At 35.9% G+C, this 19428-nt stretch overlaps 1 protein-coding gene across 3 annotated transcripts in view; it reads right to left on the reverse strand.

Moving 5' to 3' along the window:
• Positions 1–3404: 3404 nt before the first annotated feature.
• The window catches only part of SNX13 (sorting nexin 13), a 102172-nt gene continuing 86148 nt past the window's right edge, over positions 3405–19428 (reverse strand). For 2 of the 3 annotated variants that reach the window (XM_081101884.1, XM_081101885.1), the window contains 6 exons: positions 14005–14166; positions 12814–12885; positions 9921–10066; positions 9606–9674; positions 7780–7892; positions 3405–5353 (listed from right to left, as the gene is read on the reverse strand). In XM_081101884.1, coding sequence (XP_080958010.1) covers positions 5106–5353; positions 7780–7892; positions 9606–9674; positions 9921–10066; positions 12814–12885; positions 14005–14166 — 810 coding nt within the window. In that variant the 3' untranslated portion in view covers positions 3405–5105. Of the gene's footprint in view, positions 5354–7779; positions 7893–9403; positions 9675–9920; positions 10067–12813; positions 12886–14004; positions 14167–19428 lie in introns of those variants that run through there. The other variant, XR_013996567.1, reaches the window with a different exon arrangement.

Here is a 19428-nt window from a genome sequence, read left to right on the forward strand (position 1 = left end):
TCCATTGCCCTAGGGTGCTGTATCAGTGAAGATATTGCTTCGCATATGTCTGAGATTTTGCGGTGGATTCCTTTAATATTTTTATGGTTTCCTGTCTTAAGTTTAAGTCCTTTATCCATTTTGAGTTTATTTTTGTGTATGGTGTAAGTTGGTGGTCTAGTTTCTTTTTTTTGCCTGTATTTGTTCATAGGCAGTCTTGAATGAGCTTACCTCATTCTGGTTGGCAACATTTCATGTCATAACTCATTGCTTGGCGGGGGCGGGGGGGGGGGGCACGACTAAGTGTATCCTTCAAGACTCCAGAAGAATCTTGGAAGGTCAGGCTTGGTTTTTCTGACTTTGCCCCACCAACCCTTTCCCTTTGATCTTGTTCTACATCCTTTTGCTGTAACAGATCTTAGCTGTATAACTCTACGTTGAGTCCTGTGAGCCCTCTTAGTAAAGCCCCAGGGGATGGTCTTAGGGACTTTCAACACATAGTCCTACTGATTTATTCTACCTGATCATACGTAAAAGGTCGTTTACCAATTTAAAATATCACATTTCATACATTTCAATACACTGTGCACTGGTTGATGACATGAGTTGACTCTAATTTTCAATCTATTAATTTTTTCCTTGTGAAACACTAAGTTTGCAGCTGCTGCAATTTTTCCTAGATCAAACAGTGCCCACCATTACATATGGGGCAACGTCTGGCACACATTTTAAAAACCGACTGTACAGTATTACATTTCTCTCTCTCTCCCTCCTCCATTTCCTAGTTACTTCTCTTTTGATCTCATCAGCAAGGCCCTGGGCAAGTATCTTTCCCACTTTATTTCCCCTCACTGAGTTCATTATTCTGATACCCAGGGCAAAATTCAATTCTAACATCTACTATATAATCAACCATTAACTTTCCATATTCTTTTTATTCCCCAAACTAAACTTTCCATTGGAATGATAGGCAATATATATAAATAAAATCTTGTGTCCCCAATCCACTGCTTTTTCTGTCTAGAGTTAATATTCCCTAATGATAGTAGTCTCCTCCTATGACTGTTTTTCAAACCATGTTCTTTAGGTTTGAATATTAGGAATGTTATCCTCAAGCTATTAATAGTTGATTATGATAAAAGATCCTATGGATAACTAAGTTTGGGAAGTTGGGGAAATAAGGTTAAACAGATTTACTTACTATAAAACTTTTCAGAACCTTTGATATAATCGTTTGAATTGTGAACATTTTAGGATTTTGGCTAGCATGTAGATCTGCATAAGTTATATAAAAGTATAAAATTATTCTCCCAAGAACATCACAGAAGGATTAATATTTTACAATATGTATTTTGAGAAATATTGTGCCTGTCCCTGGTAAGGTGGAAGTAATCACACCTGATGTCTGGGAAGTCTGTGGATACAGATCCAGGGAGGCTGCAAATATTATGACCAACCAGATACAGCTACATTGCTGAGTAATGAAACAACTGCTTTTAGAACTGAAATATCTAAAACATTAGGCAAACTATAAATTAAAAACAAGATAAAGTAAAAATTGTTAATAGGTTATTATAGATCTATGGGAAATTACTTTATAATTCTGAATGACTGGGAAGTATGAAGTTGCTTTAACACAGTGGTAGTAAGATACTTGTCCCATAAAAGGAAAATTAAATTCAGTTAGTTGTAAGTCAATCACTCAATAGCTCATCTAGCAACCTGGATCTTGCATTGCTTGATTTCCAAAATGAAAAGAAAAAAAAATACACAGAGATACTAAAAATAAGACCACCGAGCAAGCATTTCTTAAAGTAACAAAAATGCATTACTACTAAATAAATTCAACAAAAAGGTTTGTTAATACTTTATTAGTATTTTCTAATGGACAGAACATAACACAAACCAAATAAAATTTTTACTCTTCTTTTAAGTTCAATAAAAATAACTGACATTCTGATTGTTGTTTCTTCTTTGTTAAAGAAGGAAAGTATTGATAGAGTAGTTAGGCACACAGTTGACACTTGCTGTACAATGATATGCACAAGTTATCTTTTAACAATTATAATCCTAAGATGTGCTCTTTATATTTTTCCCTTGTAATACAGGAGCCATGCTCCTATAAGCAAAATTTACTATTAACAAAAGAATTTACAAGGAGTGACAAAAAGACTTTTAAAACAAGTCCTTAAATAAAAGGATGCAGCAACAACGGAATGTAAGTTGTTGGGTTAAGAAGACATTAGTTTAAACAGATCTCAAAACATTAAAAATTCATTTATTTTACAATTACTCAAATACACATGCATTAAATGAAAATACTGCACAAAATTAAAATTTCAGATTGTGAAATTTATATTGTTCTTAGTTTTTTAAAAATTGGTACACTTTCTGGTAGCACTTAACTGTTTGTTTTCCCCAAACACCAGCAATACAACTTAAAATGAGCAAACTGAAATACAAAAAAAGTTTTAATGTTTGTTTAAAAAAAATTAAGGCTAACCAAGTGCATCCACTGGTCAATGGCACAACTGTTTTCAGCAACTATTCAGTACACCCAAATTATAGGAAATGCCCGTCTAACTGCTATATTTAAATCATACAATCAATTTTTTTAGGTGAATAAACTATTAAAAGTTAATAATGATGGTTTCTAAATAGTTTGTTACCTGAAAAATCAGAAAACCCAAAGAATGATTAACTTTTATGATTTTTGCCTACAGGCACCACTGACTTAACAAACATTCAAAAATCAAATATCAGAAGACATAAAGCCTCTTCATGTATATTCATATATGCAATAAATGCATTAAATGTAATAACTTCATTAAACATAGTACACTGTACTTATGGGTTAAATATTTTACACCCAGCTTGACCAAGTCATTCAAAGAATATCTCTAATTTTAGCATGACCACAGCTCTCTCTGATGTAAAAGATAGATGAGCATGGAGAAGATGCACAACTGTTTACATAGACTACCATTTGACATTCCTGCTTTTGAAATATAAACTCTCTTAACAAAAATTATTTTAAAAACCCATTTACTCAAACATTTTTTTGGTATAATGCAGTTACCTTGCAGGGCTCTGTTAAGAAAATTTGCAGTCTTGCACGACATTTCTTTCCCTGGTTGATGGCCAGCGCTCCTCGCATTATCTAGAAATGTTTTTTCACATGTACACACTAGACTTACATGAATTCTTGTTTACCCTTAGATTTATGTCAAAAATATCCTTGAACTGGGCAGGGGTATATTTGAAAATCACTGCACTTGTGGCCATGCTGATGCTTTTGACAGACATGTTTCAAACAGCCTCATTTTTAAAGCCTGGGGCATGGGGAGGGACCAGGGCAGGGAGATACACCGAGAAGAAATATTGTTTCTTCCACTAGAGTTAATAAGGATCTTTTCTCTTTTGTTAAGTTGCAAATGAAAGGGATTTCATTTATGTAATTCTGAAGACATGCAACACACGATGAATAGATGCATACAAGTATGCACACCAGCATCATTAATATAAATACGATTATTATTATAAAGCTTTACAGGAAGGCTTTATTCTGCTATTAGGCTTCACTCTTTAAGTAGGACCTCAGTGAAAACAAGACGATAATATCTTGTTCCATTCTCAAAGCTCCCAAATAACTGGGATACCAATACTCTGTCCCTCTATCTTAAGCACCCGGGTGTTCTTTTAATACCAGGATCTTGGCTCAGTGGCCCAATAAGTAGCTTCACTATTTTAAGGTTTTAGTGTTAAATATTTTTAAAACAAAAAATGCTGACACACTCAAACCCTTAGTCAGTGGAAGTGTTTAAAACTATGCAGAAATCCTGCATACAAAGGATAGAAAGACTTCCAAGAGGGACACAAGGAAGAGAAAACTATGGGAAATGCAGAGGCTCCAAAACTGGAAAAGGTACTTTATTGTTGGTATAAAATTATTTGAGGGACTTAAATGTATACACTGAGGGGTTTTGTCAACTTGTTTTACTTAGTAGAATTTTACATTATGCAAAATATAAATAAAAGCATATTTTAAAAAATATTATAGTTCTGTTTTCATTATATTCATATATGTACACTATAATAGAATTAGGAATTTGTATGTTTACATGACTAATAAACTCATTTAATCCTTTTATTTGATATTTTTAAAATCACCTAAGGTATGTCTAGATCACACAATTTAAAATTATCAAATGGTAACTTTCAAAAGAGTGCTGTTTCCTTTCACATTTTCATTAATTTTAGAGGGACAGAATTTTTTGGCAGTCTTTCACCAAATTATACCCCTACTTTATAATTGTAATCTCTTAAAGGTAAATAAAACTGCAATAATTTTGAAACTTAAGTGAGAGCCACCATATGCTTTTTTTTTGCGTACAGAATACCAAAAGAAAACGTGGATTGAGTACTCTAAGAGCAAAAGAGAGACCTTAAAGCACATTAGAATCAATTAAAGCTAGTTTTATACCAGTGAACAAATCCAATCATTCTGTTTCTGATTGGTTTTATTTTATACTAGGTTTTATTTTATGTCATAGAACTATAAATTTGGGTATAAGGTTAGTTCATACCTTAAGGGCATCCTGTCACTTTCCCCAGACCCAAAATAGATGTTCCAAAGATCATTCATCTGGCTAACCCACAATATATCAAAATTCCAAGAAACCTATAAAATCATTATGCAAAACAAATCCCTCCAAATCATACACTGCACAGTCTCCCACTTTAGACAAATTAGCGAATATATCTGTGAACCGTTGCTTTGTGCTTTCCTTGGCTCTCATACACACACTCTGGCACTGTGTCACTGCTGCAGAACGCTGATTAATTTAAAATGAACAAAAATGGATGTCGTTCTTGCTTGAGATGGGGGCAGTATCCTCTCAATGTTGCAAAAATATGCACCAAATCATTTAAGACACGGCAACTCTCTTGTAGTGATGGATTACAGACAAGGATGAAAAAATACCACAGTTTTGTGGATGTATTAATAATCTATTTGAGACATTAAGAGACTGGTGCAGGCACAACAGTATATGAGTTAAGCCCCAGAAGATCTGTCCACACTTTAGTTCTGGACAAAAGGAACACCAGCTTCACAGATTGGAGTGTCACCTTTTCTGTAAAGAAGGCGCTTGAGATGTTTGAAGTTTCTGTTTATATTTCTGCATCTGCATTGACCGTGAATGCAGTTTGTTGAAAAGTTCACGGAATTTATACTGCGGAAATAAGGTTTCCAAAAAGCCTTCCAAGAAGACATAAACCATTCTCCTATTTAACTGGTTGTGCTGAAACATTTCAAAAACACGAAGAATACCTTTCCGTGTTGTCTCAGCCCCAATAATGTGCTTCAGTTCATCTACACAGGGGGGAAAAGAAACACAATTCATTACTCAAATAAAGGAAGCACAAGGCCTAAACTATGCTCTACGTTAAACCAAGTATGCAAAGAACACAGCAGAGTAAGTAAAATGTAGTAGGTGTTCAGTTAATGCGTTTAGCCATGTATTGTAACTGAGATTTAAAATTTATACATGTGCATGCATGCCTCCAATCACTGATGCAATGGATACTGGGAGATACGACAGCACATGAGAAAGAAGTAGGACCCAGCTCAGAAACCCCAATGAGAATTACAATCCTTAACACATATACTATATGATACTCACCTACCCTGAGTTTGTTTATCTATAAAATGGGGATTTATAATAACCAATATCCTTATAACTCTAAGGATTTATAAGGCTTTAATTAGATAATGTGAAAAGTGACCTGTAACCTCAAAAACATATTCTTACTATGTGTAATGCACAGTGAGAAATACACTATAAGGAAATCATGTGTGAAAGCTGACATATGTTCTCAAAAAAACCTAAAGACACAGTAACAGTGCCATCAAAATACAAAAAATATAAAAATGTATATGGAGGGTAGAATTCTACATGAGAATATAAGGCAAGGTCTGTTCTAGGAAGTAACAAATGAAGTGGATGTTGCTACCTGGGCAGGAATTTGACAGATACAATCAGATGAAGGACTGGCTTTGGTGGAGAAACATCAGTGAGTGAGCACTAAGGGCACAAAACCAGGAAGATGCCAGGAGCAGGGGTGGTGCCATTGGCTGAATCTAGGGTTTCCCTTGAGAAAGTGGAGAACTGAATGGGACTGATAGTGCTGTGACTGTCAGGATGAGCGAGTTTGGAGTTTACTCACAGGCAACATGAGGTCACTAGAGATATCTGGGTATGGGAACAACACACATGATTATTCTTAGTTATTCATAATTAGGACCCTAATAGTAGTAAATATTACTCTGGTGCTTGTGAAAGAAACACGCAACTTCAAAAGGTATGTTTCTAACTAGGGGTACAATATAATTTAAAATAAGTGAGGGATTATGTACATATATTTTTATATCTACCTTCACTTCCTGCAAATCTTCACACAAGTGTCATCTTCTCAGGGCCTTCCCGGGTCACCCCACCTACGTCTGCAACTCACCTGACACCTCCCTTGTCCTGCACTCTCTGTTGTCTCAGCACTTTCCACTATGGAACATACTATGTTATATTTACTGTTTTGTCTGTTTTCTGTGTCCCTTCACTAGAGTGTTACTCCAAGTAGGCAAACATTAGTGCAAAGAATAGTGTACGGCACATGATACGCTCTCAAAAAATACTGAATAAATGCACTAAGGATTCTTTCAGCTGCATAACTGAGTCAGTCTAGAGCAAGACCTAATGTATTCTAGTAGTTTATAACATAATATTTTAAATTATTGTGTCTTTTTATTTTTTTTGAAATGTTATTTCTATAATTTGCTTTTTATATCCAAATGCAACAGTATAGTCTATAGGGCAGAATTAACAGCCATGTGGCAAGTTTCCAACTTAACTGACAAAAGAGAAAGTTGATTATTAAAATCTATGATGGAAATTTAGTTTTAAATTATAGAAAAATAGGTATTTCTATGATATTAAACAACTTAACAAATATATCTTCTAGATTCTCTACATCCATAATTTAAATGTGAAGAGAAGATACCTAGGTATTTCAGAGATAGTCATAAACCAAAGAAGGGACCAAATAACCACGCAGCCACACATACTGCCTGTCATATTACATACCTTCTCTTACTGAGAGAAGACAAGGGATAAAGTGAATTTAACTTAGTGAACAGCAGTGTTCTAAAGAAGTAACTCAAATTAGACCAACAGAATGCCATTATGTGGACTCTCTTTGAGATCATGTTTTAATAAAGATTAATATTGGATCAATCAGTTGTTCCTATATAAAGGGATTCTTTGAAAAAATTGGTTTGTTCTCTTCAATATTCTTTGTAAAATCTCAAACTTCAGATTCCCTCATTAGCCCTTAAGTCTGTTACATATTTTATTTATCATCAAATTATCCTCATAATGTTTCAAGGCAGCAAAGTGAAGGGGTTTGAAAGCAGCACTTTTTTTCAAGTGGTTGAAAGAACTGGCTTTCATGTCATTCAGAGCTGATTCAGAATCCCAACACTTGCTTACCAGCTATAAACTTTGCGTACCTTACTTAATCTCTTTGAGCTTCGGTTTCCTCACGAATAAAGTTGCAACATTAACAGTGCCTACCTTCATAAGATTGTCGTAAGGACTGGTTAAGAAAAAATGAGGGCTGCCAGAACAGTGCCTCATATATGGTAAGTAATCAAATGGTAGTTGATATCAAACTAGCATGCTTAATGCCAAAAATTCAGAAAAACTACAATTAGTGAGTTTTTTACCCAACATGTTCACTCACCTGGCATAATTGAAAGTAGTTTAGTTTTTCCTGCAATTCTTGTTCTCATTCGGATAGCTTTATCTCTGCATGGAACAGCTTCTGCTAAAATGCCATTTGGCCAAAAGGCATCTCTATTTAAAAAGATTAAATTTATAACTATTTTTATTTTCTAAAATACAAGTTGGTACAATTATTCCAATTTTCTATAGAAAACACAAATAGGAAACGTTTCTGAAATTTTATAAAAGTATGATATTCAACAAATAGAAACTAAGTACAGGTTCAATTTTAGTTATAAAAGGATATACACAAGAAAGATACAGATGAATTCTGCCCTGATATAACTTATAAACACTGACAAATGATAAAGATAGCAAAACGGAATACATAAACGGAATACATACACAGCATTAAAATTCAAAGTAGGCCTCTCCTCTCATTGAGATTGAACATCTCATCTAAATACAACGTACAACATCCTGAATTTGGGTAGAGTTAATCTCCCTCAGGTCCCTTATCACTAAGCCAACATAAAACGAACTCTGCACCCACACCTTACAGCTGGATTGAGTACAATGTTCCTTTCACACATATAACCCGTTCTCCTTCACTGTCACAACATGCGTAATTCCTGTTCCTTATTTATGAGGCCTAAAGCAGGAATTCAAGCACAATAACTAAGCTTCCGTCAGGGAATCTGGTCTAAGGGAGAGAGAATCCCCAGAGCGGTCGTTCTTAACTTTACACGTTAGAAACACCTGGGAGCTTTAAAACTCTTAATGCGTAGGCCTTCCAACAGATTAATTAAGTCAGACTCTGGAGAGGGGCCCATGCACCAGCACTTTGTAAAGCTTTCCAAGCGATTTCACTGTGCAGCTAAGGCTGAGAATCACTGCTCCTGAGGAACACCATTTACCTACCCCGAAACAGAATCAATGTGCCAGGGCAGTGGTCCAACTTTTGGAAACAGTATGGTACAGAGGGAAATGCAGCCTCAGATTAGAGAAACCCAGTTCCCTGTTTCCAGCACACAAGCCATGGGCAAGCTGCCTAACTTGTCTAATCCTCAATTTCCTCCTAACAAAACGGAGACAAAATGCCTATCTCGTGAAACGTGATAAAACCAGAAAGTGTACATAAAGTAGTTGGCATAGTACCAAGCAAATAGTGCTTAATACTGATAGCTCCCTTCTTGCTTCCATTATTTTGAAATACACAATGCCATGAATATTGATGTCTTGCTTATCTTTCACTCCTAGAAAAGAGGTCCATTTCTCTGGTACACCATGCTTTTCTTGAAGAAACTGCATCTGAGTCCCTGGTGATTGGCAAAGCACTAGGCATAGAGGAGGGGCTCGGAATATTTTTATAAAATGAACATATACACTGGAGTATCACTGTTCCTAATGTGTATTCTTTTCAGAGGTTCAAATAGTTAAAAAATTAGACTATGGCCAGAGACATACATACTTTTTAAAGTTTTCATTTAAAATCAAGGTTAGCAAACAAGCAAGAAAAAGAAATCCCCAACACTAGGTACTGGATTATATGGCCATGCCTTGTCCACACTGGTATTTCAATTATTTTAAAGCCACTTTAAAATGCAGCCTAACATCTTAAGAATTTTCTTTTATGCTTTTTTCTATTCTGGTTTTAAAGAAAACAAAGATCAACATACCCATGTAAAAAATGTTTATTACAATTCTTACAAGTCTTTTGGCTCATCAGTGATAACTAAAAACAACTTTATGGCCAGGAAGAAAAGAAAAGCAATCAGAGTTAATTAGTGATAACAATGCTAAACTCTGTACTACCTGAAAGAAGTGACCGTGTCTTAGATATACCTGAAACGTTTCACTAAGTCCGCTACTTGCTCAGGTGAGGTCATCCAATCAACATGGTCGACTATTTTTCTGAAAGTAAAGAAATTTATATACAGTCAAAATTTTAGGTGAATAAAATAAAACTACTTTCATGGAGTAATAAGCAACTTAATTTGCATATAAATAATCTCTGAGAGAAATAGACTGCTTTAATAATCTTCTTAAAGGGCCCAGAGAAGGAAATTCTCCTAAGAAGGCTGAACAATTTACTTCTAGGAGTAAAAGTTTAAAAGCTAAGTAATAAATGAAGGAAGAAGAATAAAAAAAATGTGGTACCTATTAATAGTATCACCATATGTGGCTCTAATAAGCTGTTGAAGTAGGTTTTTGATATTTCTTCGCAACCACTGATTTCTCTCTTTTAAGTCGAACACTTCATCCATGAGAAGCAGCATTACCCTAAGCGGAATATTGTCATCCACCTGACAATGTATGAGAAGAAATAAGCATGTTTAATTGAGTTACCTATCTACCATAAATGGACACTTTACAAAATTATTGCTACCATTTCACAGGTCAGAGAACAAGTTATATTATAGCTTGCATAACCTGGCATTTCATTTTAATTTAGAAAAGACATTTTTAACAGACAAATACAGAATTTTACAGCCCTATAATAATGAGTAAATTCCATGGCTATAATAATGGTCTTGGGAAAAGATTAGTGGCTCTTTTACTTTCAGTAGAGTCTGTACTAGTTGGATAAGGCAAATGCTAGCCCCATTGCCTATTTCCTGAAGCATCTCTTTCAAAAGAATAGTCTCAACATTCCTCATCCTATATAATAAAAGCCTAATATGCTAAGTGTCCGGTTGTTCATTCAACCAAGCAAAGCGTAATATGCTAATGATATGCTAAGGCCACTCAACTACTCGCTATGACATGCACTGACCACCAGGTGACAGAGAGTCGACCAGTTGACCAGTTGGTATGATGTGCACTGACCACCAGGGGGCAGTTGCTCCAACCGGTAGGTTAGCTTGCTGCTGGGGTCTGGCTGATGGGAACTGAGCAAGACAGGCCGGACATGCCCTGGAGCCCTCCCATGGTCCCTTCCTGGCCCTGATCGTGCACCGGTGGGGTCCTTCAGCCTGGCCTGCGTCCTCTCACATTCTGGGACTCCTCAAGGGATGTTGGAGAGCCGATTTTGGCCCAATCCTGGCCAGGCCAAGGAACCCCACTGTGCATGAATTTGTGCACCAGGCCTCTAGTTCAATATAATAAAATACAATCTACACAAAATAATGTGTTGTGCTTGATTAGTGAGTTTTATGTATTTAGGTATTTTCAGGGAAAAGAACTGAATAAAATCTAGTACACAGCTAACAGTACTAAGACATATTTCTCTAAACTACGAGAATTTTAACATTTAACCAGTAAAAATGTGAACACTTATAATGGGAATATTTGATTAACAATGTAAAAAGTAAAGGAAGACAATTAGGACGCTTTGATGTGAAAAAATATATACAAAGCCAAAACAGGTGCAGATTTAGAAATGCGACAGAATTGCATATAATTGCCAGTTAAACTTATAACTCTTTCATCACTAAGATACTCTCTCTAATGATTTCTTCATCAGTGCTGTAATCTAAACAATAAGAAAACAGCATGAATTATATATTTTTCACTGTTGTGCTGTAAACATTTTCTTAGTGTATCTTTCCTTTCACGACACACTAAAAGCCCATAGTTTAACCAAGGGGAGGGGCACATGGTAGTGGGGGAGGTGAGGAGAGACACATTTCATTATAGAGGCAAAATAAAAACTGTTCTCTGATCAAGTATATTCAAGTTTGGTGCCACATGACAATTCTAATAAAAGGTTAAACTGTAAAAACCCTTAACAAGAGGTATGATGTTATGGATATTATACCATAATATAAATTATTCTGAAATAGTATTAAAAACAGATTAAAATATTATATTTTTAAAGATAGTTTATCATAAAGAAGTTTAATCGGAAAATAATTATAACTGTAAAATAAATCTGTCTAATACAATAGAATACAGAGCCCAGACCCAAGTATATACAATAATCTGATTTAGGACAAAGGAGAAGCACAGAAACTGGGGAAAAGAAGGCCTTCTCAGTACTGGTGCTTGGGTCAACTGGACCCCTACCTCATCCATACACAAAAATCAATCTTAGATGAATGCCAAATATAAGTTTCAGCATGGCAAAACAAAAGAAGTATTAAAGAAAACCACATATCTTTGTGACCTTGCAGCAGGTACGATTGTATATACAGTAAACAAAAGCACACAAAGCAATACACAATCTGACAAAGAATTAATATTTAGATCATATAAAGCACTCTTACTAATCAAAGATAGCCAAGCCAACAGAAAAATAAGGAAAAGCACTAGACACAAAAGACAAGACACCTAAAAGGCCAATGAACATATGAAATGGGGTTCAACATTTCACTCATAAGAGAAATGAAAATCCACTTGAGATACAAAAACCAGAACGGTAAAAGATAAAAAGACACACACTGGCAGGCTCGGACCACTGGAATTCTCATGCATTGCTGGTTGCAGTGAAAGTGGAAAAAACACTTTGGGAAACTATGGGACAGTGTCCATTAAAACTGAACTTTTGCATACCCTCTAACCAAGCAATTCTATTCCTAGGTATAGCCCCAACAGAAATATGTTTTATTTTTTTAATCAAAAGACATGTACCAGAACATTCATTGGAATACTATTCATAATACAACAAATAAATTGTACTATATTTACAAAATGGGGTACTGTAAGGACACAAGAATGAAGAAATTACAATCACACAAAACAACATGAACAAATATCACAATATTGAGCAAAAAGAAGCCAGACTTAAAGAAGTACGTACCTCATAGTTTCATTTACATAAAGTATAAAAGCAGGGTGGAAGTCAGGATAGTGATTACCCTTGGTGGGGGAGAGCATAGTGACAGGAAGAGAGCATTAGGGGCTTTCTGGGGTACTGAAAACAATCTGTTTCTTGTTTAGAGTGCTGATTACATGGGCATGTTCAGCTTGTGAGAATTCATCAAACTCAACACTTACAATAAATGCACATTAATGGTAGCTATATGTTACTATACTTCATTAAAAGTTAAAAAGATCTGTCAAGTGTGATTTGAATCACAACTGAATACTACCCAAAATAAAACTAACTCACAGTATCATCAAGTTGAGCTGAAACTCGACAATGTTCAGGATCTGAATCAGTCTTTGGAATTAAAGGAGGCATCTAACATAAAAAAAGAGAGAAAAAAAACAAAGTAAACCCATAGACAGTGCAAGAACAAAATATAATAATAAAACAATTACCAAACATAATAAATTGCATTTGATTTGATATATAGTATTTAAAAAGTATTCACAATCTATAATTAGAAACCAAGGGTGATTATTTCATTATTAAAATATATATATTTTTTAATGCTTAACTTTTTAGTTGGAAGGGGAGATTACTTAAGTCAAAATCCCGTACCTTTTTGAAGAATTTAAAGCTAAGAAAGGTTAAATGATTTAAAGACCAAAAGTTAGTAACACAGACAGGAAATAAAACTCCAATCTTCTTTCTTTTACCACAGAGAGCTTGGTAGTATGTTAATAAGGTAAAAAAAAACTAGCCCTGTTGGACAAATTGTGATAAAAAAGGACAGAAAGAACAGTGCTAGCCGATAATCATTTATCATCACAGGAGGAACCATCAATATCACTTATTATAACCCTTTCATGTTATTGATGTGGGAAAAGAAGCCTGGAATAGTTCAGTGACTTTGTATGAAGTCACCGAAGTGGCACTGGAAATCCTCATTTCAGTGAGTGTACTTCCCATGATTAGAAATAAAGGTGAAGCATCAGAGAAAGTATGAGAATTAACCGAGACGTATGATTGACACACACTATTTTAGGAGTTGGCTCTTACAGTAAAAAAAAATTCTGTGTTTCTGTATATTTCCTCTTCATTCAAACTGATCTAATGAAAACTGTAATAGCTATATGTTTTATTCCATAATCTTAATTATAACCTTAAACATCTAGATCAAAATTTGAAGGTACAAATTATGAAACAACAAACTACTTGGTCCACTACTGTACTTTACCAATTTAAAATATTTGTTTTACATAGATTTTAAAATTCTACCATAGCAGAAACTGAGAAGTGACTGGATTTTATAGTATACATTTCTGGTAAGAATGTATTCTTTTTAGTTTAGTTTTGTTTTTTTTAATTATTTATGAGACTATATGTTAGAGGCTTTGAACTTCTGAAAGAAATAGGTGAATCTAAGCAGGGGCTCAATAAATCTTAGGTGACTTAAAAATAATTTGCTTTAGACATTAATGCAAATTATCTTACCTTGAAAAATGATTGCTTTATGTCTTGACCTAGTCTTTCTGACATTCTGCCCATGTTGTCTGACATTTTAGTCATTCCCTCTGCCAAGCTATCAGGAAGGGATTTAACTGCATTGGAAACATTCCTCATAGAATTTCGAAGTGGATTCACAAAAGTGTCCATCTAAAGAGGAAAAGATGTTATACCATGACTTTATTGTATCAGATCTGCTATTCAACTGAGAAGTCTGTGAAAACAGAGTGTAACGTATGAAAGATGCAATAATTTTCCAGTCTATAATAGCTCATTTCATTTAAAAAGTATGTAACTGTGTCTTCGATGTGTCTTAAAAATGTATGTTCACACACAAATGTATAACTAAAAAATTTGAATGAAAATGTTATTGATAGAAAATCAATATAAACTGTGGCTGCCTTATTTAATAAATTCTCAAAATAAAGTTTTTCAAAACAAAAACTGATGCAATTGGAATTAGCTATCACATCCTTCTGCCACAATTCAAGGCAACAATGACAGATATTTTGAGGAGATACTGAAAAGTAAACAAGCTGGTAAGATAAACCAAAAGCTGAAATAACTAACAAGTGACTATTTAAATTTAATTTTTAAAAATAATTTTTAGGATATATACATTCTATGTAGGGAATTTGAAATCCATTATGAAGAAGAAAAAAAGAAGTTGCAAACCAGACATGTAAACGATATTTTAATAAGGAGAACAGAAAAACTATAAAAGAAATTATAATCAGAGATATAAAATGCCCAAGAAACCAGAAACACCAATCAGAAAGGATACATGCACCCCTATGTTCATAGCAGCACAATTCACCATAGCTAAGATTTGGAAACAGCCTAAGTGCCCACCAGTAGATGAATGGATTAGAAAACTGTGGTACATCTACACGATGGAATACTATGCTGCTCTAAAAAGGAAGGAACTCTTACCATTTGCAACGGCATGGATGGAACTGGAGAGCATTATGCTAAGTGAAATAAGCCAGTCAATGAAGGAAAAATACCACATGATCTCACTCATTCATGGATAATAGAGACCATTATAAACTTTTGAACAATAATAGATACAGAGGCAGAGCTGCCTCAAACAGACTGTCAAACTGCAGCGGGAAGGCCGGGGAGAGTTGGGGGGCAGGAGGGAGGGGGGTAAGAGATCAACCAAAGGATTTGTATGCATGCATATAAGCATAACCAATAGATATAAGACACTGGGGGATAGGGGAGGCTAGGGGACTGTCTAGGGCGAGGGGGAAAAATGGACACATATGTAATACCCTTTGTATTACTTTAAGCAATAAAAAATAAAAATAAAAAAATAAAAAAATAAAATTCAACACCAAAAAAAACAAAACAAAACAAAAAACACTTTACAGATATAACAAGATCATTGGATTTTACTAATACACTTGTATCACAAACATAAAAAAAAAAAAAGAAAGAAAAACTATAAAAGAAATTATAATCAGAGATATAAAATGGAATAATCTCCAGAGGATTTGGATCAGTAAATAGATATGTTGTTGTACAAATGTTAAATAATTTCAATGAAGAAAGAGAGCAACATCTAAAGAACCAAAGCAGCTGAATATGGAACTATCTGAGGTTAAAAAAAAAAGGGGGGGGGTGTTGGACATACAACTAGTCATACCAAATTACAAGAATATTTTTCAGAAAATGCTGAGTCTCATAAAAACTACCACAGAAACAAATTATGTGCCATGCATAAATAAAAAAGCAAATGGTAGAAAAACTGAACCCCACTGTTTAAGAAACATGGCATAATGTTAATCTATACTAATAAAAGCCTAGGTGGTCCTCACGCGTGACGCCACCACAAGGTGGCCGCGCACACAGCGAAGGCGGGGCCCAGCGGCCGCTCTGCACATTGAGGCCTGGGGGTCCCACAGCGCCTCGCGGTGCGATGGAGGCCAGTCCCGGCATCTCCACCACCTGGGCATCTCCACCACCTCGTGTGAAGGAAGCCGATCAGGCTGGCAGGGGAGGGCAGCTGGGGGCAACCGGGCTGGCAGGTGAGGGCAGTTGGGGGTGATCAGGCTGGCAGGGGAGCAGTTAGGAGCCAGTGGTTCTGGATTGTGAGAGGAATATCCCCCAAGGGGTCCCAGATTGGAGAGGGTGCAGGCCTGGCTGAGGGACACACCCCGGCCCCCCCGCCCCCCACCCCCACCCCCCCCGCATGAATTTCGTGCACTGGGCTTCTAGTACAGGATATAAAGAAAACAAAATCACTCTAATATACTTTTGTAGTTTCCATCAAGAAGAGCACTCTGGAAAGGTAGAACAAGACAGCAATAACAACAAAGAACTGAATTTCAAAAATAGCTGTAAAAGGGGTAGAGTTTTGGTTACTACCCAGTTTAAGTGGAGTCAATAGAGCTATAAACACGTTTCATAGAATATACAACCTATAGGGGGATATTGTCAAAGTACAGCAATTTAGAGTAGAAATAAAGGACAGAAATGAGCATGAAGAAAGGGTATGAACAACACTACCACTGGTGAAAAGAAAAATGGAAGTAAAAAGGATAAAAGATCAAGTGTGTGTGTGTCTGTTTGTAATTCTAATTCTATACACAGTAATTTTTGGTTAACCATGAGAGTACTCAAATCAATCAGAATGTTATTTCCAATACTGACATTATTGCCAGGAATTTTTGTTTAACTGGAATGACATTATAAATGAACTACTATTATAAGAGCACAAGCAGAGTTAAGAGAGATAAACATAAGACTACCACATTTAAAATGCACAGCTTGAGGGAAAATTGTCACCTGTCTACTAAGTTTTAATATTCACAGAAGAGGTAGAATTTCAGAAGCATAGAAGGCATGAATTTCACTTTACTCCACAACCTACATTAAAAACTATTTGATTAATCTATCTTCCCATCCCTCTCCACCCCCCAGAATCATCAGTCTGTTGCACACTTCCATGTCTCCACATCTATTTTGTTTGTCAGTTTATTTTGTTCATCAGATTCCACATGTAAGTGAGGCAGTGAAGGCCTGGGAAGGGGGAGGAATGAAGAGGAGGGGTAATGGAGGGAAAAAAAGGGACACCTGTAATACTTTCAATAATAAAGATGAAAAAATATTGTCAAGGAACAAACTGATGGTTGCCAGAGGGGCACTTGGAGGCTGGTTGAAAAAGGTGAAGGGATTAAGAAGTACAAATTAGCCACAGATGGTTTTGCTGTGCTTAGATCGTTGGCTCATGGATTTGCACTAAAGGGTTGCAGGTTCAATTCCAATCAAGGGCAAGTACCTCAGCTGCAGGACAGGGCCCAGGGAGCATGCAAGACATAACCAATCGATGTGTCTCTCTCACATTGATGTTCCTCTCTCTCTCTCTCTCTCTCTCTCTCTCTCTCTCTCTCTCTCTCTCTCTCTCACCCTTCCCCTTCCCTTCCTATCTCTCTAAAAATCAATAGAAAAAATATCCTCAGGTGAGGATTAACAAAAAAAAGTACAAATTAGCAGTTACAAAATAGTCATGGGGATATAAAGTACAGCACAGGGAATATAGTCAATAATCTATAATAATAAAAGCATAATATGTTAATTAGACCAGACAGTTGAATGACCTTCCGGATGAAGCCGCTGCGGCAGGGGCTGAGGCAGAGGCGGTTAGGAGTGATCAGGCAGGCAGGAGAGCAGTTAGGGATGATCAGGCAGGCAGGGGCATTAGGGGTGATGAGGCAGGCAGAGTGGTTAGGGGCGATGAGGCAGGCAGGCAGAGCGGTTAGGAGCCAGCAGTCCTGGATTGTGAGAGGGATGTCTAACTGCCGGTTTAGGCCCAATCCCTGTGGGCAGTCAGACATCCCCTGAGGGGTCCGAGATTGCAAGAGGGTGCAGGCCAGGCTGAGGGGAACCTCCCCCTCCGTGCACAAATTTCGTGCACCAGGCCTCTAGTATTATAATAACTATGCATGGTGTCAAGTGGGTACTAGACTTATCTGGGAGATCACTTTGTAAGATATATAAATGTATAACCACTATGCTGTACATCTGACACTAATATTGGGTATCAACTCTAGTTGAAAAATAAAATAATAGCCGAAACCGGTTTGGCTCAGTGGATAGAGCGTCGGCCTGCGGACTGAGAGGTCCCAGGTTCGATTCCGGTCGGGGGCATGTACCTGGGTTGCGGGCATATCCCCAGTAGGAGATGTGCAGGAGGCAGCTGATCGATGATTCTCTCTCATCGATGTTTCTAACTCTCTATCTCTCTCCCTTCCTCTCTGTAAAAAATCAATAAAATATATTTTAAAAAAATAAAATAAAAAATAAAATAATAAAAATAAACATACACATATGTGTAAAAAAACTATTTGAATATCCTCAAGAACATTTTAGAATTTTATATATCTTACAGTTTAGAAATGTAGGTTTAGGAGAAATGTGGATTCAACTAATACAACCTTTAGAGTTGATTACATAAATATAATCTCACATGCTATCTAGACATGAGGATAAACTGTCACTGACAGAACCTAATTCTATATCATCAATTAGAATATTATTTAAAATAGTTGCTTGTGTACCATCCCAGACCTACAGAATCCATTTCTCTTTCTCTCATCACCTCCCACCCCCTTTTTCTTCACTCAGTTTCTGAGGGTAAATCCCAAGCATCTGTTTTGTGATGGAGACTGGGAGAGCCAAGCATGATAGAAAAAACACTTAAGATTGTGATGCCTAACCTTAAAGTAAGTTGAATTTAGATACATAAAATGGAGTCCATCACCATATAATAACATTTCTAACAACAGGATTTGCCTTAAATCAGATGCTTAAAACAGAAAAAGAAACTTGAAAATTACCCAGCAGAGGAGTAAATTATGGGTTAATGGCACTTAGCCTACCTTACAAAGAAGTTACCTAGTCATTTAATTATCACCTAGGTTGAGCTTTTTGTACTGGTAACAACACAAAGTAATTTTAACTTAAATTTAGGTCTCTAACTATAGCTTGAAACGCCTTCACACCATGATATAAAACTGGACAGAAGGACATTGTGTGTGCACAGAGAAGACTGGTTGAAAGTTAGTTTTTCTAGCAAACTGGCCCATATATTTTGCAAAGCTAGACAAACTGTATGATCAAGTTAATGTGTTATAAAATATTACTTCAAGCTCTAAATAGTCAATAAAATGTTTACAAATAATTTTCTCTAATAGCTACTTAATTTCTAGTAAAATATAATTAAGAAAAATATTAAACTATAATTTAGCCAAAAAAAAAGGCAGCTGAAAACTCCTAATTCTTTTTATTTTTTAATATATTTTTATTGATTTCAGAGAGGAAAGGAGAAGGACAGACAGAAACATCAATGAGAGAGAATCATTGATTGGCTGCCTCCTGAATACACCCTACTGGGGATCAAGCCTG

The sequence above is a fragment of the Myotis nattereri genome (genome assembly GCF_964212035.1).
Source record: "Myotis nattereri genome assembly, chromosome: 11".
Lineage (NCBI taxonomy): Eukaryota > Metazoa > Chordata > Mammalia > Chiroptera > Vespertilionidae > Myotis > Myotis nattereri.